Source organism: Cornus florida, unplaced genomic scaffold (assembly GCF_030987335.1).
Source record: "Cornus florida cultivar Cherokee Brave unplaced genomic scaffold, ASM3098733v1 CherokeeBrave_3.0.0_Hap2_Chr03, whole genome shotgun sequence".
Lineage (NCBI taxonomy): Eukaryota > Viridiplantae > Streptophyta > Magnoliopsida > Cornales > Cornaceae > Cornus > Cornus florida.
The window spans coordinates 3,756,758-3,779,683 of record NW_026775573.1 but is presented as its reverse complement, the minus strand read 5'-3'; the positions used below and the strand labels follow the sequence as shown (position 1 = coordinate 3,779,683).

The window sequence follows — 22,926 nt, the reverse complement described above, 5'->3', positions numbered from 1 at the left end:
GTTCACAGCCATCGCCGGAATCGCGAGTTCACTCGTCGCTGTCCCTGTTTCCGCCGGAATCCTCTCTTGTCCGAGGATCAGACCTTGCTCGCCGTCCGCCGTTCCAAGCCCTCCACCGACCGGACCCGTCCTTGTCACCGGTTATCTCTCTTGACTCTCACAATCGGCCCTAATATCATTTTCCCCCACCCTAACCTCCTTACTTCTCATCTTCATCTCTCTCTCATTAATATTTTTCTGCCCGAAACATGATAATCCGAACCCATTCATGGAGGCTGAAGAAACGCATTTATCATGTGGAAGATAAAACAATGGATGCTTTTGTCATGATAGCTAAAGTTCACAGAGTTACATATGACAATGCCTTTGACGTAGAAGAGAATGACATCGATATTAAACAATCAGACCCAATTTCGACGGAATCTTTGTTGGATGAAACATTGTTCTCTCAAATCCTGGATCAATTCCTCTCTACAGTTCGAATCAAGACGAGTGAAGTCTTTGGAGACCATAATCGCATTCTATCTATTTGTCGTGCAATGACGAGTATTGACACAATAATTCGCAGTACTACTGCGGTGCCTGTTTTTATCATGGACATCTCGATTGTGATAAAGCCGGATGTGATGCCAATGAGGGCTCTAAGGAATCCGGATGAGACACCAATGAGGAGGGCTCTAAGGGATTCAATGGTAGAGGATGTAGTGCGGACTGTACCGGCAAAAAAATCATCGGTGGCGGCCTTACAGACGGAGATGCTACTTGACGGTTGTTCCTCCATGGATCAATGTGTCATCTGCTTCGAGGAGTTTCGTATTGGATTTGATATGGTTACTCATTTGCCGTGCAATCATATCTACCATAGAGACTGCATTTTTCGTTGGCTAGAGACCAGTTACTTTTGTCCGGTTTGTCACTATGAGTTTCCAACCAATTGATTCGAATCATCCATATCATTTTCTTTGTAATGTAATTGTTCATGACAAATTGTAATTTGTGATAGTTTTCATTTTTTCTTACCTATAAGAGGGAATAAAAATGCTTACTTTTCTAATCTGTCTTTGTCTTGTAATTATATGACGATAATTTAGCTCTCTTAGTAAATAGTATGTAATGAATGTTGCTTCCCTGTGCAAAAATTTTAGTTAGAGTTGAGTTTTTGCGAAGAATTGAAACCGTATACATTTTGCTGTGAGAACACCAATGGCTTAAAGCCAGTTTGGAAACAAAACATAAAAGTTAGTCGTGTGCAAAAAGGAAAAGGCAATCTTCTGGATTCATTAACTCCAGTTCACTCAAAAAACACACACACACAATTTCACTTCCATTTATCTAGTCTAGGTGATACAAACTCCCTTTTTCCACATTCAAGTGGCAGTCTTTTGAACAAAGCTAGCATTGGGGAAGGCAGCCTTCCCATATAAATACATGAATAAACGCCAGAATCCAGAAACCATATAAAGCTGATAGTGTAAATACAGATTCATTGCGTCTCAGATGCACAGATAAAGCAGACTTAATGTACAGCATCAGGCTGTCTTTCGGGCAAAGAAGCTTGGAATTCTGGTAAAGCCTTGCATGACTCGTATATAGCACTTAAAGTGGGGAAGTTGGACTGCAAAAACAGTCACATAATTATTTATCTTATGAAAGTTGAGGGGTTAACTGGTAAATAGAGTAGTTATCCCGAAAGCCATATATTGGAAGAATAATGAGATCATTCTATCACATTGTATTGCAATTCTGGAAAGCAACCATGGACAAAACGCAATCCTATGTAGTTGGATGTTTACTTAATGTCAATTGTTCTTTGTCTTTCAATACTGCATTACAAGATTTTTGTTTCACTAGCAATCTATCTATTTTAAATATTCAAGAATTAGGGGTGCCAGTGAGTCATGTCAAGTTGGATTTGTGTAGGGTTGAAATTAGCATGCTAGGCAAGATAACATGATCAACCCGAACCTCTTTGACTAAAAGTATACAATTTTGAACTGCATCTTACAATCCTATGCTGTGATGATCTAGAAATGTTAAATCAAGTTAGGCAACATTAAAAATTTCTGTAGGGCAAAACCCTTGTGGTCTCCCTATAGGATTGCTAGAAATGTGGGATTGCAAGTTGGCTCCCATCTTCACTGATCCTACTCTTTGGCCTTGAAATAATATTCTCGCCACCTCTTGGAAAAATTAGTGTATATTGCCAAATAATATTAAAAAATGAAGACTTGCTTATCAAAAAGTATTATAAAATGAAAACCAAGATCCACTGAAATGGTGGAATTGAGATATTTGTACAAAATTTGACCTCATTTTGACTAGTTGACCGCTTAATTTAGGTCATACCTCTTTTTTTCCCTTTTGATTGGTTTATCTTGCTATATAAGTAACGTAAGAAAGGACAAACTTCTCTCCCTAAAACTCAACGAATTTATTTCATACCCATTAACCTCTTACCTTTATATTTACATATAGGTATATATTTTATCAAGATATGAGATGAAATTCAATTCCTTGTCCTCTCTCTAGTTCCAGAAACTCTTTCAATGTCCTGTTTACGCTATTATAATACTCTCTAAAGATATTCTACTTATTTTAAAGCTATTTTATTGTCTTCTATTCCTCCTCCTCTATTCTCAACCATCCACTGCAAATGTTAATTTGACCAACTCTTCGCACCAACTAATTAATATCCCATGGAATTCATGAATATATACAATAGACCCTTTCCACATGCATGGACAAATCCTTCTAAACGGATACTCTGAAATCCTAATTATAACTATTTTATGTCTGTCCATATTGTAGACCTTCGTTGTGGACTTGGCACAGCCTTTCATAATTCTTCCACAGCAGCTGTTTCTTAAATGATCTTACTTAGATTAATCTGGTACTAAGGAAATGAAGCACTTAAACTTAGGTGGGAAATTATATGCTTTTGTGTCTAGGCTTTATTTGGAAATGATAAAATGAATGAATGGAAGTCGGAAACAAAGATGCTTTCACCATATGCAGCAAGAAAACAAGAAACAAACAATTTACAGTGAAGCAATAGCTATTAAGCATTATATGGAATTGAGTATTGGTATCTGATATAGAAAAAACATAGTACAGTGCTGTGTGTGTTTGACTGAGGGGAAGGCGGCAATGGGAAGAGGGCATACCATGTCAACATTAAACCTCTTAGTGGCTACAGCGATTTGCGGGGCCAAAAACACATCAGCCTGCAAATGACAACCCCTAGTTAGTCTTGGCTCTTAGATATTTTCTGTTTAAACACCATAATTGTTTTTCTGTTTTCCTCTTCCTCATCAAGCATCGGCTAATATCAGAACAACTCGGAATTCCTAATCAGTGAAGCATCATATATATATGACAATTATTAATTAAATAACACCAAGAAGCACAACAGTGAAACAGTTCCAGAAACAAACCTCTATAATTGCAGTAGCACAATATATATATATATATATATATATATATATATAAATTGTTTGAGTCAATGTGAAAGAGAAAACAAAGTATTAGAGAGATACCATGTAAACTTTGTCACCAGTAGCATATCTGCCAGTGAAATCTTTCAGTAACTTTTCAAGAGCTGTACAAAAGATGTATAAATAGTCAGGAAAAAATGCTTTCTGTTTCAGTTTATTCAAGTCCAGTGCAATAAAACTTTCAGGTCGCATTCAGCTCATTATTATGATTTGAACTCAGTGAGGTATTACAACTACAGCTTGGAAGCAAAAGAACTTTTAATTAATTTTTTTTTAGATAACTAAAATTGTATAAAAAGCGCTCAAAAGGGGAGCGAATCCCAAGAGAAATACACAAGCCCAAAAAGAGCCTCTAAGCCTTCAAAGAGGCCAAAGAATCAACACTCTCCTCTAAAGATCTATAATATCTCCCTGAAACCCAACAAAAAAGAGTGGAAAGCATAGAGAATTTAAGCATAGAAATAGGCATCTCCTTTCCTTCGAAATATCTCCTATTCCTCTCGAGCCAAATACACCACCACACACACAGAGGCGTAGCCCTCCAAGCATCCTGAATAAGAGCCCCCACTGGACAACCTCTCCAAGCCACAATCAACCCTATGGAGGATCTAGGCATAACCCAATGAATCCCAAACAAACCAAGCAACAAATCCCAACAGTCCATTACAGCAGAATGTTCCGGATTGGAGGCCAGCAAAATAGAAATTTATTAATGCAGAGTGTATAGGAAGTATTCCATGTTGAACCTAAGAGATCTATCAACAACGTGACCCACATAACATCTGGTGATTTGATATAGTCATACCATTAGTTTTAGTTGCCAAATATCACTTCAATGACAAAGTAAAACTCACTTGCACAAAGATAATAAATAAACAATAAATATATTTTTCAAGGGTTGCTGCCAGCCTGCCAATAGCAACTAGTGCCTATTATTGAGTCTAGCAGCTTAGAAGGATGCGTCTTCACCTCAACAGAATGATGTGACTGAAGAAACAAGTACCTGTAATGGTATTATGCATATGATACCAATAAGGCTTCAACCCAACAAAGTAGGTTTCAGCGAAAATTATTTAGTATAACTTCGTTACCTACCCAAAAAAATGAACGGGGTGCCAATATAATAAAAATATGAAACTTATCAATAAAATATATACATATATATAACAAAAGTATGAAGGTCTTTACTACATGAATGAAGTTATCTCAAGAGATGGTCAAGGTCATTCAGAATCTTGTCATCAACAAAGTAGATATCATCCAGAGGAAATATAATTGGAGAAAATTAAAACAATTTATCTATCCCATACCAAACATCAAGTCATCAACATATATATATATAAACAAGGGCCAAGACAAGGGCACATTATTTTGAAACTCAATGTTTAATATTGTGTGGTTAATATGAATCTACAACAACTAAATTCTAACAAAAAACCTTCAGGAAAACAAAGGTATCTAAGCAGAAAACTTAACCACCGTGATAAGGCGATGAGACAGAATAGTAAATGAATAAAAAGATAGAAAGAGAACACCTTAGAAATACAAAGATATTTACTTACCATTGAAACCTTTCACTATGCTGTATTGAGCCCATGATAGTCGCTCTTCAGGACCAACTTTTTCCTCAATATACTTCTATATGAAGAGGATATATTCAAAATTTAAGTGCAAGTAACCAACTCAATCCGTAATATATATGTGACTCTAAATCATAAGCAATCTAGACATACCAGCACTGCCAACATATGAAGGGGCTGTATACTGGAACTGACAATACTTGCAGCCTGTGACATAACATACTTCTTAGCTCTTAGCATAGTGGACACGCACTACAAAAAAATCTATTTGAAAATCATCATACATCACAAAAAGACATAGAAATTCAAAAATGAGTGTCTGATTCAACGTATCCACTATTTTTTTTTTTTTTAAATTGACCCATAATGAAGGAATCCCTCTTGTAGCCTACACGCTTCAATATTTAATAGTTTTATTTATTGGCTCCTTTGCAATGGATTCCACAGTCAAAGTCATTGACTGTCATGAGTGCATTTAATCCAGTAATTCTAACTACAAACAACTTTAATTAGCCTTCGTTTCTGAATGTGACACATGGCCCTTTATTTTCTGATTAATTATTTAATGAAAAAGGAGCCTACTAAGTACTAACGTAACACACGCACATTCAAAAGAGGAATCCATGACATTAATCTCAGTGTACATTTTTTAATCCCACATACAACTGCACAATGCCAAAAGAAAAATCTCAGTGTAAATAATGCAGCGAGTCTTTATAGGAATACACTTCAGCATGAAGAATAAACAATGATTTCAGATCTACCTGGAGATTGATAGCTCTTAGACGAGGATCAACGGGCAATAGTGCATTTTGAGGATACTTCTCTTCCAAATACTAACCAGAAAACGAGAACAATAATTTGCGTTCGCTTAGAAATGTAAATAAATATTTGATAGAAAAGGAAATCGTAATAAAACCACACACTGGAAGTCAATCAATAGTACCAACCAGCAAGATTGCATGTGAGTCCGAAACAACCAAATCACTGTCAACTAAGACCGGAACGAAATGAAGTGGATTTAATTTCTCAAATTCTGCAAACTCAGGCACATCATTCATTAATTTTATCAATTAAATATACAATTATGTAATTAATCACCGACTTATTTTTGCATAAATAACATTTTTGAAAGAACAGTGACAGTACGAACCAAGATCTTATACTGAAATTGTGACTAATGTATTCACCTGGAGTAAACTGCTCTCCTTTTGCAAGATGGACTGATTTGTATTCATAATAGAGTCCTAAGCATCCAATTTAAGTAAGTCAAACACACTAATATGTGCAGCACACAAGCTTAAATTACAGAGATTTACATCGATTCGGCCTTAATTGGAGCTCAAAATTCAAAAATTAGGCTAAACATAGTACAATTTTAACCTTTGAGTTGTAATGCGAAGCGTACACGCCACGCACACGAGCTTTGCCAGTGTGAGTACAGAACGAGCTTCGAAGCCGAAGAAGACAATGTTGATGATGAGGAATCGCCAGGATTTCCCTGCAACGCAAATTGATCAGAGAACTACACAAATCGAATCGTGCATTTGGATATTGGATGTTCGGAACCCTAATTTTGTGTGTTCGCGCGTGTGAGAGAGAATACCAGTGTTTCCGAGGCCATGGTAGAGAGAATTGAGTAAAGTTGAAGAGCGATAATTTAAACCAATCTTCACACAGTTAAAACATAAAACGCCATCGTTTTGTCCTGTAAGTGGACAAACTGTCAAATTCGGTTGGTCCACGAGTTCGGATGCAAAGTTGGACTACATCGAGAATGGGTATAGACTTTTGTGTCTTTATTAAAGTTCTAAATTCTTAATATAGTTTATAAAATTTCAATAAATAAAAAGATTTGAGATGGTTTAAAAATAAACAAACGGATGAAGTTATTAAAATGGATAGAATGAAATTAATTTATCAAAGATTTAGTTGTTTATTTCTTACTATAATAATTTCATTAAATATTATAATAGATAGAATGAACAATAAAATGTGGATTATTATCCATTAAATATAAAAAAATTTGCGAATGCAAGGATATTTGCGTGTAATTGAAAATTGGCTAAAGTGTACTACACAGCTGAGATTCTAGTTTTAGATCATTATATTCCACTTATTAATTCGGCATTCTTCATTTTAAATTTTTTTGTGCGGATAAGTGACATTTTTTATTTATTAATTAAACTCAATGACCTCTAGTGAAGTCACATTTATTTATTCTTTTACCACGTTTTGTTTTTTTATTGCTATATAATTCAATTTTAAAGTCACTTGGTTAGTGGTTGGAAAACATACATTCTATCAAAATTTTCAATAAAAATATGAAAAAAAAGAGTAAATTACACCGACATTTCCTGATGTTAGGTCATATTTTAGTTAGATAAATATTTTGGTTTTAACTTTCACTTACACCCCAATTTACTTTTTGGCATTGACACATGCAATTTGACCATTTTACCCTCAAATTTTTTAATACAAAATATATATAATCTTAAATGAAAAAAAAGGCCCCTCAGTGTATATACATATATACGTACTGTTTGTAAATGTCAAAATCTTCATTACCAGCCACAGCTGGCCGCAGTGCTTGAACCATCAAATCCCCGTCTTCGATTTTCATTTTCATTTTCAGCCCCATCATTTCAACTTCACACATCAAAAAACACACAAACCACAAACTCATTTTCATACCAAACCCATTTCATACCCGTCTCTGCAACTTCACACACCAGAAAGCAAAAAAAAGAAAACATTTTGTATGTATATACGACAGTGGTGTTCCTCGTCAACCACCTCATACCCCTTGCCGAAATCCAGTCTTTAATTAAAAAATTGAGAACCATCATAATCTTGACATACCCCTCATCTCCTCGGTGGTGGTAATTGACAAGGAAATAACGGTAATAGCGTTTAAGACAATGGTGGTTGTGATGGAGGTGGCGATTAGTGATGAGTTGGGATTGGACTTGTGTGTGTGATTTTGGAGCTGATTTGCGACGGCAATAATGAATTCACAAATTGGCGCCCGCGCTATGCCTCGCATCGGTGATTGACGACTCGTCAGTACTGTTGCCGCAGACGCCTTGACGAAGCAGGTTACCTCAAGATCTCCGACTTCGGCCTTCTCCACCCTATCGGATTAGCTCGACTGCCCCCCTGCTCCTCTGCCAGAACCATTCGACGGAGCTTGGTTCGTCACCGGCAACGGAGCCCTTTGCTTCATCGGCTTTTTTACTGCCCTCCATGTTTTTAGCAAGCTCTACTGCTACCGATCTGGTGCCGCACGAGGTTGTTGACAATGGATATTCAAGGCCAAACCCCTATCATCGATCTGGCCGACGCTTGTTTGGCTCCCCCGTGTGGCTGTTTGTATGCGTGTATATATCTATATACATATATGCGTGTGTGTATATGTTTGGTTGTTTTATATATCTATATTGATATATATGTGTGTAATTTTAAGGAGTTTGTTTTGGGTGGTGGTGGTGGTCCGATAGTTCTGTTTAAGGTTGAATTAGGGATGATAATAGTTCGAGGAGAAAGAAGAGGAAGGTGTATGTTAGGGTAGTTTGGTTACAAAAATAGTTAACAAGAGATCAAATGGTAGTATAATTATTTAATATCTCAAAAGTATTATGAGTCACAAAAAAAAATTGACATAGTTGACATTTGAAATATAAGTGAAATATTAACTATTAATTTAAATATAAGTGAAATTAAAAATTAAAATGTTAATTTATGTGTAAAATGATGACTGTAATTCACCCAAAAAAAAAAAGAAAAAAGAAAATTGAAACAAATGATACTTTTTACTGTCGCTTCTCCCGCGCTTACCTAATTGGCGCGCAAGGTCCCACAATCCAACATGTTCACTCCTCACGCAGGTGGTCCCCACTCACCACCTCCGAATAGTCGTCGTTTAAACGAGTGCATACACAGTTATACACACACATGGTTTAAGAGAGAAACCCTCGTATGCCGTTCGTTAGGGCTTCGTCTAAACCTCGAACGATTCAGCTTGAAGGATGGCTTTTTGGGGTTAGCGCTCTCTCTAAATACCTATATTTGTATGTAATTTATACATTATATCATATTTTTGTATGTGTAAATTTGTATATTTACGTTTGAGTTATACAGATTATCAGAACTTTGTTTGCTTGCTAAGAAAAAGAACGAGAACGGAAAACAGAAGGAGATTTTTATCATATCGCAATTTCTATCATTGTAGACATGAAATTAAAAATATGTAAAACACTGAATCGTGTCTAAGTCAGCTAATTGTATTGTCCGAATTGAGTTTTATGTTTCCTGAAAATGTTTCGTCAGCAACCAATAACAGGATGCTTTTTTTTTTTTTTTTCCTAGTACTCACACACCCTTGTCTCTTTGGAGACTTGAATCCTGACCTCCCAAAGGCTGATACCGTTAGGCCACTGGCCAGTTGGTGTATGTTTTATTTCTTTTGTTATTTTTATAATCGCTTATTTGCAGATAATCAATGTGCGCGTGTTCTTTTGACTCCGTATGTATTGGTGTTCATCTATTAAGAGTGCTAAGATTCATTTAATATAATTTGTCCATTCAGGAATTGAAGTTAAACCCGGTAAACCGTTCAGTCATTTGTTTGATATAGCGAGAGGAAAACTCCACATTTCCCAGGTGTTTACTTACTGAGAAACTTTGTATTTGCTATATAGTTTCTTTATTGGTTTATTGCTTAATATTATTTATTTATTTATTTATTGCTTGTATTTGAGGTTCTTTGAGTGATTTATTACACCCTTTATGTGTTATATTTCAAATTTGCGGAAATTTTGAGATTTTATGAACTGTGATATTATTGTGTAGTTAATCTGATATATTGTTATTTCTTAGGCGACATTGGGAATCGGTTCCTCGACAAAGAAGAGTTTAGTTCAGTGTAATGTAGGAGATAAGAGCCCTGTTTTTCTATGCGCTTTGTTGCCCAATAAGACTGAGTCTTGCCATTTGGATTTGGAATTTGAGGAGGCTGATGAAGTTCTTTTCTCAGTTATTGGTCCTCGAAGTGTTCACCTCACTGGTTACTATGTGGGAAATAGCCGGCATTCAAATTTAAATGATGATACGTATCTTTTGTTCATTTATAAGATTATTGTCTTTCATCTGACTTTTTATATATTTGATTACTTTCTTGCAATGCTATGCATAACCAACAAAGTGCTACACATCATCAATGAACTGTCATGAATCTTGGGTTCTTATTATGACTCCCACGACCACCATCTTACCTTTTTTCTTAGACCACTATTTTCACTATTTTCACATTTTAAGAGAGTTTTTCCTACCATGTTATGCAGTTGGTTGGGTTAGTAGAGCAAAATACCACCTATAGTTCTTTATTAAATCTTTTTATTTTTGAAGGGTATTTTTGGGAGCTACTAAAATATGTCCCGCACAGTTAAGAAAAGAAAGAGGTTCTTGCAAATGCGAGAGAGTGGGATATAGTGTGGCACCCCATTGTGGTGCTGGGTCTAGGGAGTTGATTTCTTCCAAAGAGACTTTCTTCCTTTCTTGATGTAATAACTCATGCAGAAATTTCAAGGCTCGTGGATGGTTGGACTTGCTATTACAAGTTGGTCCAGCATACATATTACATACTATCATGTATTTGATAGCAGGTTGCAATGAAGTCAAGAACTGCAGTTTACAACGGTTTGGAATTCTTAAGCAAATTAGAGAGATGTTTGTGGTATTCACCAGCTTATTTCAAGGATAGTTAATCCACAAAATTTGTACTTTTCAAGTTTGTATTGAACTACTTCCTTACTAGTTTGCCCCATGGATGTAGTTCTTTGTCGAATAATGTAACCTTTGTTCTTGCTTGTGACATGTTTTGTTTATTTTTCTTCACTTCTTTGATTTCACACTTGCACATGATCTTGGAGGTAAGGTTGCTCCATTTTTGACGTGGAGATCAAGGGTTTGAAACAAGGTAACAACCTCTCTGCATGCGGAGATAAGGCTGTTTATTCCTAACCCTTCCCCAAACCCTGCAATGGCTGGGGCCTCATGCACTTTTGCCCGTAAATTTTTACATGATCTTTAGGGTATTGTGCGTATACATTCCTAACAACCGGTATCATATTTCCATATGTTGAAAAGGAAAGATTCGGTAGCAATACTACCAAATATTATTAGCTGTAAATATAATATTTAGGGGATATTTGTTGTAAATAGAATATTGGTCAAATGCTGTAAATTAGGAAATTATTAATTAGGCCAGCTAGTTATTGTAATCAGTTTTCTGATTTTGTGCGTGTATTATCTCCTATAAAAAGAACTCGTGTAAACTTGTGAATTGGGAGCTAAAATAGAGAAAAGGTTTATTCCATATTTCTTTTCTTTTAAATTTATATGGTATTAGAGCCACCCTAAGAAAAAAAAAAAAAAAAAAAAAAAAAAAAAAAAAAAAAAAAAACCCTAATTTTCTTTTCTGCATAATTTCTTTGCTGATCAGCCATGTCTGACGTTTCCTCCATCGCCTGTCACAACCCAGCCAACCAATCCTGTAACCCAAGCCCCCTATACCGATTCTCACTCGGTTCAGATCACCAATATTCGCCTTAATAGTGACAATTATTTACAGTGGTCCCAGTCCGTTCGAATGTAAAACAGAGGGTGGGGAAAGATCGGATACCTGATGGGAGACAAGAAGGCACCAACATTGGAGGACCCAACGTACGTGACCTGGGATGCAGAAAATTCAATGGTGATGACTTGGCTTGTGAATTCCATGGATGATGATATTAGCTCCAACTATATGTGCAACTCCACGGCCAAGGAGCTCTAGGACAACGTGAATCAGATGTACTCTGATTTGGGAAATTAGTCTCAGATCTACGAATTGACTCTAAAACTTCGTGAGATTTGGCAGGGAGAAGACTCGGTCACCAAGTATTTCAATTCATTGAAGCGTCTTTGGCAGAACATGGATCTGTTCAATGATTATGAATGGAAATCCACTGAAGATGCCAATCACTACAAACAGACCGTGGAGGCTCATCGCATTTACAAATTCCTTGCTGGGCTCAACGTGGAATTTGATGAAGTATGGGGACGGATCATTGGCAGGACTCCACTTCCTCTAATTGGCGAGGTGTTTGTTGAGGTTCGAAGAGAAGAGAGCCGCAAATATGTAATGTTGGGGAAGAAAACTACCAACGGACCTGTTGAGAGTTCTGCCCTTATTGTTGCCGAGACTGCTGCTAATAAAGCAGTTAATTTTCAGCGAAAACCTGAAGAGAAGCCACGGGTCTGGTGCGACTTCTGCAACAAACCGCGCCATACTTGGGAGAACTGCTGGTAAGGCTGCAAATGAACCGAGCAGTTCGTGAACAGCTCTGGCTCGGCTCGTTAAAAGCTCGGTTCGGGCTCGTTCATGAAGTAAACGAGCCGAGCTTGAGCGCATTTTTTAGGCTTGTTTAGTAAACGAACCGAGCTTGAGCAACGCTAAGCTCGGCTCGTTAGGCTCGTGAACAGGCTCGTTTCGTAAAATTATTAATTTTTATTTTATTTTATACTTATATACAATTGTGTGGCCCATTTAATATAAAGTTCGCCAATCTAAATACATATAAAGCCCAATTTCATTTAACTTTAAGCCCAATTTTATATCACCTTAAGCCTAACTCTACTTAACCTAACCCTATCATCATCATTATATATATATATATATATATATATATATATATATATATATATATGTAAATATCTCTCTCTTTATATCACGTTGGATTTTCTGCCCTAATTCAGTACAGTAGCCGCAACAAAATTCGCAGCATCACACCTCTCTTCTTCCTCTCTAGCACCTGGCGACTGTCTCCAACAAATCTCTGCAATATCTGTTATGAAACCCTAAACAAATCTTGCAACATCCCATCCCTTTCAACATCGATACATCATGGCTTCCTCCCTCTTACAGTGAGGGTTTCCAATAGACCTCTCTCTCCAATCTTTCTTTGGATCCTGATGTGTGAATCCCGTTTTAGTGTTGGGGAGATCAGAAGCTAATGCTCTTCAATCCATTATCAAAACACTATCAAATCTGAAGCTTTCGTGTGTTTTTATTTATTTATTTATTTTTATTTTTTATTTTTTGGTTTGAAGGCGAGCTCGAGCCGGAGCTTGCCAAAATATTGGCGAGCCGAGCCTAGTTTGGCCAAGCTCGCCTGAGCCCGAGCACCCTCCTGAAACTGGCGAGCCGGGCCCGAGTAAGGTAAAGCTCAGCTCGGCTTGGCTTGGCTCATTTGCAGCCCTAACTGCTGGAAAATCCACGGAAAACCAGCAAATTGGAAAAGTAACAAGCCTGGTGACAAAAATTGGCGTGCGGTTCCTACTGCCAATGAAGCTGAGACAAGTCCCTTAAGCAAGGAGCAGATGGATCACCTTCTGAAGCTGCTGAAATTTAATTCCTCATCTGGTATTCCTAGTGTTTCTCTTGCACAAACAGGTAATGCACTTAATGCCCTTTCTTGTTGTTTAAATTATACTCCATGGATCATCGATTCTGGAGCCTCTGATCATATGACCAGCCTTTCCAAACTTTTTAGCACTTACTCACCACGTTCTGGCCTTGAAAAAATTAGAATTGCAGATGGTAGTTTCTCACCTATTGCAAGAAAAGGTTTGATAAAATTATTCGAGAATATAGATCTTAAATCTGTTCTCCATGTCCCTAAACTAGCCTGTAACCTTTTGTCTATTAGTAAACTAACCAAAGAATCTAATTGTCGTGTAATTCTTACTGTGAATTTCAGGACTAGAGCTCGGGGAAGAAGATTGGCAGTGCTAAGATAATAGATGGACTTTACTACTTTGATGGGGACTTCTCCAGTAATAAAAAGGCCCAGGGCCTTAGTAGTGTTAGTTCTAACTCTGTTTATGAACAAATAATGTTTTGGCATTTAAGACTAGGACATCCTAGCTTTTTATATCTTAAACATTTGTTTCTTACTTTATTTAAAGGTTTGGATTGTTCATCTTTCTATTGTGAAAGCTGTTGCTTATCTAAGAGTCATCGTACTACTTATTTGCCAAAACTTTATACTTCTTCAAAACCATTTTATTTAATACACAGTGATGTTTGGGGACCTTCAAGAGTCACTACTATCTCTAGGAAAAAATGGTTTGTTACTTTTATAGATGATCATACCTGTTTATGTTGGGTTTATTTGATGAATGAAAAGTCTGAGGTTGAAATTTTTTTTAAGAATTTTTACACAATGGTTGAAACTCAGTTTCAAGCAAAAATTAGCATTTTTTCACACTGATAATGGAACCGAGTATTTTGATGAAATTTTGGGGAGTTTTTTGAAAGAAAATGGTATCCATCATCAGTCTACTTGTGTGGATACCCCTCAACAAAACGGAATTGCTGAAAGAAAAAATAAACATTTATTTGAAGTGGCTCGTGCTATAATGTTTTCAATGAATGTTCCAAAATATCTTTGGGGAGAATGCCAACACGTATTTTAAAATATAGCATGCCATTAGAATGTTTCAAAAGAATTTTTCCATTATCAAGGATATACTCGGATTTACCTTTAAAGGTTTTTGGCTGCATAGCTTTTGTTCATATACCCAATAATACTCGGTCCAAACTTGGTCTTCGAGCTAAAAAATGTGTTTTCATAGGGTATGCTTCTAATCAAAAGGGATATAAGTGCTATAATCCCTAAACAAGAAAATTTTATGTGAGTATGGATGTCTCTTTCTTTGAAAATAAATCCTACTTTCACAAAAATTCTCTTCAAGGGGAGAATGGGGGGTGATGGAAGAATTTTTTTGGGATTTATTTCTTACTCCTTTACCAAATGTGATTTTGACTATTTCACCTCATCCTACTGTTATTCCCGAAATTCAAAGTCAGGAACAATGTGATAAAACCAATGAAAACAATGAAGGGAATCCTAGTCATATAGTGCCAAACATTACTGTATCTGAAACAGGGGAAGAATCACTACAACCGGGCACAAAAGTTCCCAATACTGAGCCTCTGGTTTATACTCGGAGAATACCTCATCAAAAGAGTCAAAGTCAGCCTATTCCTCTTGGAAATGATCAATCTCGACCTTCGGGAACTGGACCTTCAGATATCATAGGTAATTCTGTTCCTAACTCATCTTCAGTTCCTGTTGCTTCTCCTAACCAAGAACCATTAGACCTTGATATTCTTATAGCTGTTAGGAAAGGTATTCGAATCAAATATCCAAATCCAAAATATCCCATTGCCAAATACCTTTCTTATGAAAAACTCTCTCATACTCGTAGGGTTTTTACCTCAAAAATCTCACACTTGTTTGTCTCGAGAAACATTCAGGAAGCTCTTGATGATCCGAATTAGAAGTTAGCAGTGATAGAAGAGATGAATGCTCTTAGAAGAAGTGGTACTTGGGAGATAGTTGATTTACGTAAGGAGAAAAGAACAGTAGGCTGCAAGTGGGTCTTTACTGTGAAATGTAAAGCTGATGGTATCACAGAGAGGTACAAGGCAAGACTAGTAGCAAAAGGGTTCACCCAGACCTGTGGAATTGATTATTAGGAAATTTTTGCTCCTGTAGCCAAGATAAACTCAATCAGAATTTTGTTATCTTTGGCTGTGAATTTCAGTTGGCCATTACACCAGTTAGATGTAAAAAATGCCTTTTTAAATGGAGATCTTGAGGAGGAGGTCTTTATGAATCTATCACCTGGGTTTGAGGGAAAATTGGGACCTAATAAAGTCTGTAGACTGAAAAAATCTTTATATGGTCTCAAACAGTCCCCTAGAGCTTGGTTTGAGAGATTTGGGAGAGCTGTGAAGAATTGTGGCTACTGTCAGAGCCAAGCTGACCATACCATGTTTTACAAACACAGTAAAGAAGGCAAGGTTGCAGTCTTAATTGTCTATATGGATAATATAGTCTTGACTGGTAATGAGAATGAAGAATTGGAGAGACTGAAAAAGAGACTTGCAGCTGACTTTGAGATCAAGGATTTGGGTGCATTAAAATACTTTCTTGGAATAGAGTTTGCTAGATCCAAAGAAGGTATATTTGTGAATCAACGTAAATATGTTCTTGATTTACTTAGTGAGACAGGTCTGCTAGGATGTAAACCAGCCGAGACACCCATTGAGCCCAACCTTAAGCTGCAGCCTTCTAAAGATGAAGATGTTCTGAATAGAAAGCAGTATCAAAGACTTGTTGGAATACTGATCTACTTGTCACATACACGTCCATGTATAGCTTTTGCAGTTAGCCAATTTATGCATTCACCTGGACGAGAACACTTTGATGCAGTCTACAGAATTCTCAGATACCTATAGGGGACCCTTGGAAGAGGTCTACTGTTAAAAAACCGTGGGCATTTGCAAGTTGAAGCCTATACTGATGCGGATTAGGCTGGGAGTGCTATTGATAGACGATCAACTTCTAGCTACTGCACCTTTGTTGGAGGTAACCTTGTCACTTGGCGGAGTAAAAAACAGAATGTGTTAGCAAGAAGCAGCGCAGAGGCTGAGTTTAGATCAGTTGCTCATGGAATTTGTGAGGTGTTATGGATTAAGAGACTATTGGAAGAATTAAATGTCTCTAATTCGTTGCCTATGAAATAGTACTGTGACAATAAAGCTGCTATTTCAATCGCTCACAACCCAGTGCTTCATGACAGAACAAAGCATTTGGAGGTAGACAAACACTTCATCAAGGAAAAGCTCGAAAACAGATTGATTTGTATGCCGTACATTCCTACTACCGAGCAAGTTGTAGATGTGCTTATAAAGAGACTTCCTACAAGACAGTTCGACAGACTAATTGGCAAGCTGGCTGTAGAGGATGTCTTCAAACCAGCTTGAGGGGGAGTGTTGAAAAAGAAAGATTCGATAGCAATACTACCAAATATTATTAGCTGTAAATATAATATTTGGAGGATATTTGCTGTAAATAGAATATTGGTCAAATGCTGTAAATTAGGAAATTATTAATTAGACCAGCTAGTTATTGTAATAAGTTTTCTGATTTTGTGCGTGTATTCTCTCCTATAAAGAGAATCCGTGTAAACTTATGAATTGTGAGCTAAAATAGAGAAAAGGTTTATTTCATATTTCTTTCCTTTCAAATTTATACCATAGTTGGTGTGCAAGATGTTTGATGGATTTCTTGTGGTGCTTCCAGGTTAAGTATTTCGGTGGCATAGGATGTATCTAGTTTCAGGTAGAGAATCTTGAAACAACATTATAATTCAACAGATGTATCGGAGTTGCTTTAGTAGTCATGGTTGGAGTCAAGCATAGAACTTGTGTTGCTACCGTGATTGTAGTAGTGCATTATGTCTACAAGCGGATATTGGATTAGTTTAGTTTGATGAGTTTTCAGATTAGAAAGTGAATCATGGGTTTTCCCACTGAGTATTCTCATGGTGTATTGATGTGGGGGATAATCACCTAGGTGGAGGTGATGGGTTGGCATTGTATGGGTGGTTTTACCATCAAGTTGAAGATTTGTCAAGTTGGTCATTAGAGATAGTAATAATCACGAGTTCAATCCATGGTTCTTTCTTAGTATGTTATTGGTGAATTTTCATCGTTGAGTACCAATATACGGTGGGAGTTGGACTCTCCCTTAAGACATTCTTTTTCTCCCTTGGTGTAGCAGTGTTTTTATATAACCAATATGTGTGTGTGTGTGTGTGCATCAAGGCTCAATGATCATGGGCCTCGCCATTAGGGATGTCAATTTAATTCGCCTTGGGTTTGGGTGCATTCTAATTAGGTTAGTTATGGGAAAAGAGTGAAAACCACCTCTATTATTAACTAAAGCCTTTTTTTTCATGCCAATTTACAATTTTAACTACGAAGTTAAGATTATTATTATTATTTTATATGTAAGAATATTTATGATTATGTTTGTAAAGTATTTTTTTCCTAGTTGTTTGTAAAATATTTGTTTATAGGTAGATTCTTCTAAAACTTTACCATCAATTTATTCAAAGATCGGACTTTTTTATTTAAATAGTATGCATAGTGGGGTGACCCAATCTAGGACCGAGGGCCTATGAGGGGTGGAGCTGGTTTGGGATAGGGTGGCCTGCTTGAACCTGCCCTGTTACATCCCTAGTTGCCATGACATGTGAGAGACTAATGGATTGCAGTGCAGCAATGGCTTTGAGTTTTTTTTATTGAGTTGTAAGATACAGGTTGTAATAGATTTAACCAGATTATCTTATGGAATATGGATGGTCAAAATGGTGAATATTACAATACCAGCATTGTCTTGTTTTTTTCCTCTCGCCGAACCAGTTAAACCCCTGCGTTCTTGATTGCGCTTCTGATTTTCAAACACTTTCTTTGATTACACAATTGCACAGGGTCTTGGGTGTTTTTTACATATTTATCCCTAACAATGTTGGTGACTTGTGACAATTCTATTATGAGGAATATCTTTATCCTTCTGCTTACACTTGTATCAGAAAAATGAGCTAGATCATTGTCCATTTATTCAAGTGTTCTCTTTGTTTTGGTTGCTATGTATCTACTTTTCCTTTACCATGATTGCAAAGAGATTCCTATGGGGAGGATATTGCAAACACTGAGACAGAGGAATCTAATCATCGCAGTGATGAAGACGAATACGACGATAGTTTTATTGATGATAGTGATGCAAAAGTTATCCCACATTCGCCCGTTTCAAGTGATGGAGGTCTGTTCTGCACCTGATACACATCCTTTATCCTATTAAATCCACAATTGTGATTATTAATTAACTCTGTCTTATTAACTTTATAGCCTTCTATTGAAAGAATGTGGAGGAAATTCTATATGTTTTACACATCACATCGTCTAATTACTTGATTTTTGTTTTGTTTGCTATTATAATCCACTTATACTTTGTGCTACTTCAAATATGGTAAGAAGACTTATCAAAAAAATATATATGGTAAGAAGTCCAGTGCCTTTGTTTGGACTTGGGTGACACCCATTGCAAAGCTTGTTCCTGTCTATTGAATCAGAATCTAGATGTTAACAGATTTTACAACTCTATTAGCGAATCATAGTTAGATGATCTGCATAAAATTCAACTCTGCATGATCTTAATGGAAGGTTTTCCTTTCCAATAATTTAGACATGCCTCAACCCGAATGAGATAAGTTTTTTGTTTTTTCTGTTGCATAAATTGATTTTGCGTGGTCCATGTTCATTAGAATAGTGCATTTATTAAGCAATTTCTATTTTGAGGGCTTCTTTTTTTTTTTTTTATCTTTTTTTTTTTTAACTGTCTGAGATACATTGCTTCTGATTCCAGTGGTTGATGAGGAGATGCTGGATAACAAGAAGCCAAAGGACAGGAAAGGCAGCCGTAAACGACTTAAGAAGAAATGCCAGTCTGTTGAGTCAGATGATGACAGTAGTTTTTTACAGAAAAAAATTGGCAATGGTAGTAGGAATGTTCCAGGACCAGAAAGTGAAGGGGAAGACAATTGCCCCATTCCATCTCTATACAAGTGTAAATCAAATGAGACAAATGTGGTATTGAGAGCAGAAGAAAATGCTGACAGGGTAATAGGTGAGACGGGCTACAAGACAGAAAACAATGGCACATGTGCAAAGACTGAAGATGATGGCACTCCTGTCATTGAATCAAAAGGAAAACCTAATGTAGTTATAGATGGTGAGCCAGAAAGGTGAGTGCTTTATAACTGATCAGTCACGACATATTCTCTGCATGAATTGGCTAGTTCCTAATCCCAGTAGTTCCTTTTGGCTCTTCTTGTTTGAAGTTTATGGAGACTGACCATCTCTGAACAAAGAAGTTGATAATCCATAAATTATTAAACTTAAAGAAACAAGCCTTGAAATCACTAGCATATACTCGTATTGGGGAATTGTAGTGATGCATGCGTGGACATCTTTTTGCATAACTGTGTCACTTGGAGAATTTTGCTGATCATTCTTTTCATTGCTTCTGTTCATATCATTTGGTGTATCAAGCAGGGAAAGGGACCCGCAATATAGTTCTATGCAGCCATGTGATGAAGTGAGCTCTGAGAATGACTCAGAGCCAAAGAAGAAAAAACAAGTACACAGTGAGGGAAAAACTCCTGAAATTGGTAGTATTAATGTTAGCAATGCGTTCAATGAGGATAAAATGCAGCACGAAGAGGCAAACACTGAGAGTATCAGCCAGTATCTGCTTGTTAGAAATGAACAAGATGAGAAGCTAGCCACTGATAAGTGAGTATTATAGTCTCTATTTGGATGTTGAATCTAAAATATTGCATGCAAGAGTGCATATACACACATTGTATCTCATTGGTAATTCTGTTATTTGATCATTGTTTTTCTTCGTCTTATATGACATACCGAGCAGAGGATCAAACCTGACATATAATTCCTTGTCCAATTCTACTGAATTGGGCACTGGAATCTGTACAAAGCCTAAGAAGAAAAGGAAAGAACGATCTGAGGGAAAAACTCTGGAGTCCAATAGTTCTAGACATTGCAGTGCCCTTGAAGAGTATAAAACCCATCAAGATGAAGCAAAGGGTAATACCACGGACCATGAGCTTGTGAGAAATAAGAACAAACCGAAGCCAGCCACTAATAAGTGAGTATTATCAGTTCCTGTAAAGCTGTGACATCTAATTGATTCAGCATGATGCGTGCATAAGTACAGACATGGAAACATTGGATATTTTTGATGATTCTGTTTGTGTCCACTTGATACGACATGCTCAAGCAGGGGAACTGACTCGTCATATAATTCCTTGCTGTCTTCTGCTGAAGTGGGCTCTGAAAATGGCACAAAGTGGAAGAAGAGAAGGAAAGATCGGGCCGAGGGGAAATCTCTTGAGGTTAGCAGTGCAAACCATAGTAATATTCTCTATGAAGGCCAAGTAAAGCAGGATGACGCAGAGATTGGTAAGAGGGGCATGGCTCCGCCAGATAGAATTGAACAAGATCAGAAGCCATCCAATGATAAGTGAGATTTTTCTCCTCTCTCCCCTTAAGTTCCGATTAGATCCTCGTTTTTGTTGTGACATCATCAACCACCCACCCTGTCCTTCCTTGCAGAGTGAGGAAATGTATATCTGAAGCGTTAGTTTTACAACCATTCTACTTGAAACCAGATAGAGCGTTTTTACCCTCCCAATGTCCATTTTTATCTCTTCACTTGAAACATATGCAATAGCTCTGACTATTGCAGCCCACTTGTCAATCTTTGTCCATCTGCGGTTCCTATAGTGGGTGCCTGTCTGTACATTCATACATTCTTGTCCTCATCTGCTGAAACAGTCATTTTCTCTGCTACCTTTCATATCGTATATTTAAGATATATTATTTTTTCTCTGATTGTTATAGAAAAATTTAACTCTACATTATGTGCAGGACTATCAAAATTGACTCAGAGCAGTTAGCTGGTGGATACCAGTCTGTGGAGAAGAAAATTAAGAAGAAAAGGAAGAGTAAAACGCTGGAGGAAAATGTGAATGTGGATGTACCTATGTTGTCAACAGGAGAAAAGAACAAGTCCAGCTTGGAATCCGGGGATAAGAATTCAGATGCCAAGTTATCTCAAACAAGAACCTTGTCTAATGGATTAATTATTGAAGAGCTAGAAATGGGTAAACCTGATGGCAAAATGGCTGCTCCAGGGAAAAAGGCAAGTTTGTTTGTTAACCGACTTAATGATCATACTGTTTTGAATGATTATTGGTGTATATAGTCATCCAAGTCAAGATCATGAACCGGAAGATTAACTTGGACCATATTGTAGAGAGGAGCACCCACACGTACATATATGTTAATTTAATACACACTTATTTGTTTCAGGTCAAAGTCAATTACCTTGGTAAGCTAAGGGAGAACGGAAAAGTTATTGACTCGAATATTGGCAAACCGCCCTATAAGTTTCGCCTAGGTATTAACATGACAAAATAAGATATATATATATATATATATATATATAGCCAGGATATTTTACCAAGTCCTTCCATGTTGTTCATGCAGGTACTGAAAAAGTTATAGACGGATGGAATGTTGGTCTTGATGGTAGTTACCTGAATGACTCAAATCAATTCTCTCAAGTTCCATTTTATACTTATTTCTGTTTATTTATATTTCACAAGGTTAGCTGTAATTATAACCTTAACCTTATTTGTGCATAATTCTCAGGTATGCGAGTTGGTGAGAAAAGAAGGCTCTTTATCCCACCATCAATGGGGTATATTATTGAATATCTTGCTAAGAAATATCTTCTGAGGTTTATGTTTTCTTTCTTGGTTTTTAATCTCCCTTGGATGACACTTTCTATTGTTCGTGATTTGCAGATATGGAAGTGAAGGAGCTGGTGAGAATATACCACCAAATTCTTGGCTGGTATATGAAGTTGAATTGGTTGATGTCCGCTGATTCAACTGATTCGTTGTTGTAGATTTAACCTGAAAAAGAGCTCATTTTTGTGCTAGATTGGTGGGGAGATCATTTTATGACAAAATGAGCTATATTGGTTTTTTGTTTTTTGTTTTTTTTCAAGCTACAATATGGCGAGGGGTAGTTGTATGGTAGAAATGAGCTATTAGTTGTATGATAGAAATGAGCTCTCTGTTTTGTGATTCAAAACTGCAACATGGTGATGGGTAATCTTAATTCTTATATGATAGGATGAGCCTCATTTGTGATTCAAAACTTCTTTGCTGTTATTATTATTTTAATTTCCTTGCTTTATTTTATAATAGTGGTAGCGACAGTATAGACAAGAGAATTTTTTTGATTTTTTTAAACCATTTAAAGATATATATTTTCTGTAAGGAGTTATTTCCACTGTTAAAGC

General features: G+C 36.7%; 3 protein-coding genes across 3 annotated transcripts; 2 read left to right on the top strand and 1 right to left on the bottom strand.

The window, feature by feature from the left end:
* Nucleotides 1-248: 248 nt before the first annotated feature.
* Nucleotides 249-938, top strand: LOC132300954 (uncharacterized). The gene has a single exon (XM_059798255.1). It carries the CDS (start codon nt 249-251, stop codon nt 936-938), a length of 690 nt encoding a protein of 229 aa, XP_059654238.1.
* A 314-nt stretch (nt 939-1,252) lies between these two features.
* On the bottom strand, nt 1,253-6,713 carry LOC132299109 (glutathione S-transferase 2-like). The gene is made up of 10 exons (XM_059795567.1): nt 6,681-6,713; nt 6,458-6,575; nt 6,265-6,321; nt 6,025-6,110; nt 5,839-5,910; nt 5,228-5,281; nt 5,057-5,132; nt 3,537-3,598; nt 3,165-3,224; nt 1,253-1,615 (listed from the first exon to the last, which is right to left on the bottom strand). Exons 1-10 carry the CDS (start codon nt 6,696-6,698, stop codon nt 1,517-1,519), a joined length of 702 nt encoding a protein of 233 aa, XP_059651550.1. The 5' UTR covers nt 6,699-6,713; the 3' UTR covers nt 1,253-1,516.
* Nucleotides 6,714-7,698: 985 nt separating this feature from the next.
* LOC132299106 (peptidyl-prolyl cis-trans isomerase FKBP43-like) lies at nt 7,699-22,781 on the top strand. Its single transcript, XM_059795564.1, has 13 exons — nt 7,699-9,115; nt 9,663-9,736; nt 9,953-10,185; nt 18,656-18,795; nt 19,399-19,777; nt 20,088-20,327; nt 20,464-20,700; nt 20,836-21,075; nt 21,483-21,756; nt 21,927-22,014; nt 22,104-22,145; nt 22,269-22,317; nt 22,424-22,781. The coding sequence occupies exons 1-13, from the start codon at nt 9,103-9,105 to the stop codon at nt 22,503-22,505; spliced, it is 2,091 nt and encodes a 696-aa protein (XP_059651547.1). The 5' UTR covers nt 7,699-9,102; the 3' UTR covers nt 22,506-22,781.
* Nucleotides 22,782-22,926: the final 145 nt, after the last annotated feature.

Excerpts from the sequence above, each read along its gene's own strand:
- LOC132300954 (XM_059798255.1), top strand. The coding sequence starts at position 249 with ATGATAATCCGAACCCATTCATGGAGGCTGAAGAAACGCATTTATCAT.
- LOC132299106 (XM_059795564.1), top strand. Across the intron at positions 10,186-18,655 it reads TCAAATTTAAATGATGATAC|AGATTCCTATGGGGAGGATA; the intron begins GTATCTTTTGTT and ends ATGATTGCAAAG. Across the intron at positions 22,318-22,423 it reads TTTATCCCACCATCAATGGG|ATATGGAAGTGAAGGAGCTG; the intron begins GTATATTATTGA and ends CGTGATTTGCAG.
- LOC132299109 (XM_059795567.1), bottom strand. Across the intron at positions 6,111-6,264 it reads AGGAGAGCAGTTTACTCCAG|AATTTGAGAAATTAAATCCA; the intron begins GTGAATACATTA and ends CTGAGTTTGCAG. Across the intron at positions 3,599-5,056 it reads CATAGTGAAAGGTTTCAATG|CTCTTGAAAAGTTACTGAAA; the intron begins GTAAGTAAATAT and ends TCTTTTGTACAG.